Here is a 6,570-nt window from a genome sequence, read left to right on the forward strand (position 1 = left end):
AAAGGAAAAGAATTGCGATCGTGATCAATTTTGATTTAGATTTTTCTACAAAATCTAATAGGTCCTTTAAATCCAAACAACTAAGCATAGCAAAAAAAAAATTACAAAACTGAAACACTCAATTACATCTTTAAGGTGTAAGTTCCTGTATAGAATTGATTTTTCAGATTTTTGTCAAAATTGGTTATTACGATTTTATATTTATTGGTTTTATATTATTGGTTATTATGATAATACAATATCATTGTGCAGTTAAATGGTATTTAATAGGAACAATGTTTTATCCTCATTGAAATAGTTTGACAGGGCTTAAATAATGATTTTTCAAAATGACTTTTTCTAAAGTACCTTTAATTTAGTTTGTTTCTAATTATTAACCATCTAAAATTTTTACTCGAAGTAAAACAAAAGAAAGGATAAATATGAACTATGAAAAAATTTGATTATTAACTTAAGGAGATACGAGGAAAACAATTTTCTTTTTATGGTTGAAAACGCATTTTCTTCAGATAAGAAATATAAATTGGAGGTAATATAGACGTAGTATAAATCATTGGAAATCCAAAGATCTTGGAGAATAAAAATAATCAACCTATAAAGTCGTACAGACCTTATTGGTAATTTTGCCGTTTCACCTGTCTGATTAATGATTTATTTTAAAAATAATTAGTAAGTAGTTAGTATTTTAACTTCACTTAACCTGAATATTTGGGCCTTTTATTTGACAGAATGGATACACTCATAAAATTATTCATAGTATTTTTAATATCAATTTAGCATTGAATATATGGTCAAGAGGATAATGCGAATTTTCGTAAATTGTTAGGGAAGGTATTGTCACAGTAAATAACATAAAAATATTTGTTCAGAAACAATTGTGGATTAATTTACACTAAAGTAGAGTGGCAGATAACACCAGGTTTTTCGTTATCATTTCTCATCACAATTTGTTCAAAACCAAATATTTTACCTATTTATGTTTGGATTGAATATTTTCAGTCCACATCAAGTTATAAATTAAATATCGGGCCATATTGACGTTATTAAACTAGTTAAATATTTTTTTCGACGCGATCAGGATATGGTAACTGGAATACTCACTGAGCCTGGGTTCCGCTGTGCCTCCTCCGCCGGTCAAGATCAATATCAATGCTAGGACGAAGAGTAGTCCTGCTACGGAGAGTATAGAGATGTAGACTACCTTCATGATGGACTGGGTTTGTTCTTGCAGGAGCCACCAGACCAAGTCCTTCCTCTAGCGGTGCAAGGTGGTGAATGCAGCCCCTCCAACTGTCCCATAGACCGGGAAGGATATTCGACGTTCTACAGATTAGGGCTCCTCTCACTGTCGTAGTTATTTTGTCTTTAATTTTAATAATATCCTTACTCTTAATTTAAATGTTACCCGGATAGAAATAATAAAAATAAAATAGTAATCAATAATCAAAAAGGCAGATTTTATAAATGAGTATATAGGAAATAATGTGAGTAAAAGTTTTGGGTATTAATTTTTTAATTAGTAGATGGTTAGCCTAGTCTAACCGATGAAATTTAAAAAAAATAAAACTTAAATTAGGTCATTACAACTTTAATTAAATATAAAATCATTTATCCAATATTATTCATAGGTAAAAATCTTTCTACAAAATTAATTAGCAAGACTGCAAAGTTGTTATCTGTAAAGTTGGAGATCCAATGGATTTGGTATATATCGGATCAATCCTTCATCTTAATTTACAAAGGACGTCTAAATGAAGACATGCCTTTGAGTCTTGTTGTGAACAAGAAGAGAGGACAATCAAGGTCACTAAAAAACCTTGATTTTACAGTGCACAAAGGCTACTTGTAACAATAATGAAAAATGAAGATATTTATGAACTCATTCCCTTCATACCGCATATCCACTGCGGCTGTTTTAGAAATCTACTGACAGCGTTGAAGGCCCTGGGTCATTGACAGACAATGAAGAGGATGTGGATGAGTGAAAAACTATTTAATGACTTTTGTGTCAAAATTAAAATATCTTCATTTCTTCCGAAAAAAAAAAATTGAAAATATATAAGAAGAAGCAATTAAACCTAATTTGTTATATCTGAGGGATACGCACTTTTTCCTCCAAAATATTTCGTTAAACTTATGTCATTTGTTAGGAAAAGTGATGAATCTCAATTAAACTCTCTAAATACATACTTTATAATATATTTATTTTTTAATGATAGTCCTCGAAAAGTTAAATAAACTTATAATATAGCAGTTTTTATTAACTGTATTATAAACTTTAAATTACAAATTTTCCTACTGTACTTCTGCTAAACGACCTTGTTTCTCAAAACATTATGTTGACTTATTATGTCACTATTCCTTTCGATAATTACAGCGAATAATAATTAATATCATTAGATATTCAAATATATCTAATAATATGAAATATAAAAAATTAATGTTTGCTATTTTCCAAAAATGTTTATAATTTCACATAAAACACCCACCTTTATTTAACAGTTGTATAACCCATTTAAAACCCATGAAATTAAAAACCCAAGAAAAATATGTATTAGTGTATAAAAGTACTCAAATTGTATAAAAATCTATGTTGTATACCTATTACCCTGTATGGATAGATACATGTATGAAATAAATAAATAGTTTGCCATTTTAAATTATTATTAATCTAAAAAAAAAAATAGAAATGATTTTTTGTTATAGCGTATAAAACTCACAAAGAAAATTGTTAGTTCTTTGTTGTATATGTGGGATATATTGGTTTTAAAGTGCGTCTTGCTGAACATTTAATTGAGCAAAGCTTCATTACTATTTTTATTTTTTTTTTCCATATCTATCCACTTATGTGATTTGCTGGAAATGCTTTTTCTTGGCCGGTTTTTATTTAGTACATAATTACTTTATTTCAAGGTTAGTGATTTGTGGTTGGAATATAAATCTTCAGGATATAACTTTTTCACAGGGGTAAGCAAAGGCAGTGGAAAAATTTAATTTAATTTAAAGAAAACCTTTCTGAACACTAATCCCCAATTTTCCTCCAACTATAAGCTGAATCGGAACTACTAGTGTTTTTGAAATATAGGTGTGTCAAGTAAACTACATTTATGCACGCTTAAGTGTAATTAGAGGATAGATTCTGCTAAAATTGATTCTAGACTCATTTTACAATCCTCAATTTTGGTCTAAAGCAGACTTATATTTCGGAAACGAATTTTCGCACATTTGCATACGCATAAACGATATTACAGGATGATATTTTATCTTATTGATACTGGATCATTTTTACACTTATCCCAAACATTTTCCGAAATTGGACCAAATTAGAACGTTTTTGAAATATATTTCTCAAGAAGAATGAAATATGAGTAAGCAGTTGATGAAATTTGATAAGGATCTCATCTACGTACCCAAATTCCTCCCAAATCCACCTTTTCCAACTTGCACAATACTTGAAAATTTCATGAATACATTGTAGTCACTGATATTACCAGAATTAAGTAGGAAACTTGGATGAATCATGCACACGCATCGTCAGATTGCATTCCTGTTCACCTTCCTTGATATTAGTTATGACGTAAAGAATTATCGAATAAGAAAGAGTTTACTTTTTCTGAGAAAACCTGTTTCTAATTAGTAAGTAAAGATTCACTTGAGGACAACAAATACTTTAAGAACTTAGTTTTACATCATAATTTCTAGGACCGTTTGTATTCAGCCGCAATTTTATTAATAATACCTTTACCGCGTTTTACAAAACACATTATCAAGCCAGGGTGACTTGGGATCACGTATGTCGAGGTAGGTCACTTTTCTAGCTTGCGTTCGGAGTCAATGTATCCAAAATAATGTACTTGTCTTTTACATTGTTGTGGACTATTTCACGTTCTCTAATTTTTTTATTGGAAATGTGGTGATATACAATAATTTTCTATAGACCTTATTCAATAGTTCAATTAAAAACCCGCAAAATATTTATTTATCAGCTGATTGCATACGTAGATTCAGTGGCATTCGTGGGTGGCAACAAAAGTCTTCAAGGTTAAGAAAAAAAAAAGGTATTTACAATTTATTTGGCTAAAAATTACATTATATTAAATTTATTTTAACTTATTTAAATTTAAAAAAAAAGATAATGTGATAAAAAAAAATTATCTCCAAGTGGTTTTCCAGGAGAGCTCCTGCGGTCTAAGTGTTAACAAACCTCCGTTGCTAATGGGAAATAATTTTAACTACCCCTTCTAATTCTGAAACTTACTAAATTAAATTTACCATTACTTACTTAGTAATCATGATATACGATATAATTTAAAATAATGGATGGTCCAAGATTATCAGTAAAGTATACTCTTTGTTTATTATTTACTGCTTCTGTAAAAGGCTCAAGTGGCACTTATTGCTAAATGAAGAATTTCACCCAGTATAGTGCTTGATGTTGTTAATGATGTATTACTGTTAAAACATAAACGAAACCAGCCCAAACTGGTAATGGTTTAAAATTCATATAGCTAAACCTATTAAGGTTGTTCATAATCAAACATTGGTTTTTTGTTTCTTCTCAAAACCAATTATAATGAGATTTTAATAATAATATCACTTAGGAAAAAACTGATAACATTTGAAAGTAAATATTAAATAGCAAATTATTACACTTTTTTTATTTTTATAATTATCTTAATTTATCACATATTATGTGTATAAAATTTAAAGAAAGGAGAGTTTATATATGTTAAGAATTGAAGGAGAATTATTTTATTTTCATTGTTAATTCCGAGTTTTTAATTTAATATTTTAAATTAGTTTGTGTTAAGAAAGAGGCTGGATTTACGCTTAAAAATAGATATAATTGTAATACATGTTTACTGCCACAGAGTATTATCGCAGGGCATCACAGTGTTATGTGGCAGAGAAGTATAGGTTTGGAAAACATCGCATGCAACGCACCGCAGTTCACAGTTCGCATTCGCATAGAGACTTGAATATAATTTAGTTATTTCTGTAAATTTTGAATATAGTTTTAATTTCTCATTTCTTTGTTAGTTCCCATTTTATTTTCCAACGAAAATTACACTGTATGAAGCGCTTCACGCATCCTGTATTAAACAAATTAAATGTGTGATCTTTCAAATTTCGTGAAAATCAGGCCAAGATCTCAAATAATAAGTAGAAGAAAAGAAGTCGCAGAAAATGAGAGCCTGTTCCCTTATCAGCAGGAGGGCACGGACCTGCAGCCTCCCACCACTGATAGTACAAGAGCCGGTGGAAAAAAAGCTTGTGCTTTGCTGCGCGTTGTGCAGACGCGTTCCTATACACAACTTTTAAAACTCAAAAATGCTGTGATTTTACACCTCTTGGTTTTTGACTCATATGGAGCTATGGTTAGTACTGACTCAAAAGGAACGTGTCTGCCAAGATTGTGCAGACGCCTTCCAAAATTCAACTTTAAAAACTCAATAATGCAGTTATTTCATACATCTTGGTTTTTGAGTCATGAAACTAGGGTTAGTTCTGACACAATAGAAATCTGTCTGCCAAGTTCTGCGCTGCCGCAATCCAAAATTCAGCTTTGGAAACTCTAAATTCGAATTATTTATTTATTCCTTATTGCTGTTTAATGATAAATTTGTTTAACGCATCAAACGTGGGTAGCGGTTCACTAGGGAGTGGAGATCTAACAGAGTGAAATAGGGAGAATAAAATTGTCAATTAAATGGAATAAAGAGGTGTAGATAGTTGACCGTAGATTAATGCTTGAAGAAGTTTGTCGAAACGTCGGTATAAAATAAATAAATATGGTTTTGTTTATTTATGTTGTTCTTTGCTGACCGCACCCTCCCACAAACTTCTCCAAGTAAATGGAATAAAATTGTAAAAAGCAATAGAATAGTTAAATAGGAAAATATATATATTATTGGTAAATATATTTTATACAATTATTGATTGTAAAATGAAAAGGTAGAAAAAAAATTGTTTTATATCATATAGTGTATGTATGTCCGATCATGGATTGATTGGTATGCTGTTTTATAGCGTGTGTGAGGATATAACTTGTACATATAATACACAAAAGTTATTATAGATTTCATTGACACACCACTTTTGTTTATTTTTCTTGAATTAGGATAATTTCGAAATGAAACTGGGTTATATTAAATGGAATTGATTTAGGTAGTGAAGACGAACCTGGGTGTAACTTCTTTCCTCCTTAGCGAACTTAATTCAGGAATTTACAAACGGTATTATAAATACAATGTATTATGTTATACATATATATTGTATATGCACATGTATATATTTTATTATGATATATTGTACAATGGGTATTTTCAGCGAAATATTCTCATTATCAATTTTAAGACGATTTCATATCCTTAATTTTCCCATCTGATGCCCCATGAAGGTGAAGAACAGATTAAGTTTCAGTTATCTTAAATAGCCATCATTATTTATATACCCAGTGTTAATATTCAAAATATTTAACGAAGGTTTCGTTTACAGAAATGTTTTTCCTAACAATTTTATTTCTCGCTTAATTGGCGCGTTAGTAAGATTAGCCCAAAAACTGATTTT

The 6,570-nt window shown here is 29.9% G+C and overlaps 1 protein-coding gene across 1 annotated transcript in view; it reads right to left on the minus strand.

Moving 5' to 3' along the window:
* Positions 1-1,277, minus strand: part of LOC106681222 (serine protease 1) — a 15,869-nt gene extending 14,592 nt beyond the window's left edge. Inside the window, exon 1 of the mRNA XM_014421430.3 lies at positions 1,102-1,277. Coding sequence (XP_014276916.1) covers positions 1,102-1,207 — 106 coding nt within the window. The 5' untranslated portion in view covers positions 1,208-1,277. The remainder of the gene's footprint in view (positions 1-1,101) is intronic.
* Positions 1,278-6,570: the final 5,293 nt, after the last annotated feature.

This window comes from Halyomorpha halys, unplaced genomic scaffold (genome assembly GCF_000696795.3).
Source record: "Halyomorpha halys isolate HHAL.00 unplaced genomic scaffold, Hhal_1.1 Scaffold320.1, whole genome shotgun sequence".
Taxonomy (NCBI): Eukaryota; Metazoa; Arthropoda; class Insecta; order Hemiptera; family Pentatomidae; genus Halyomorpha; species Halyomorpha halys.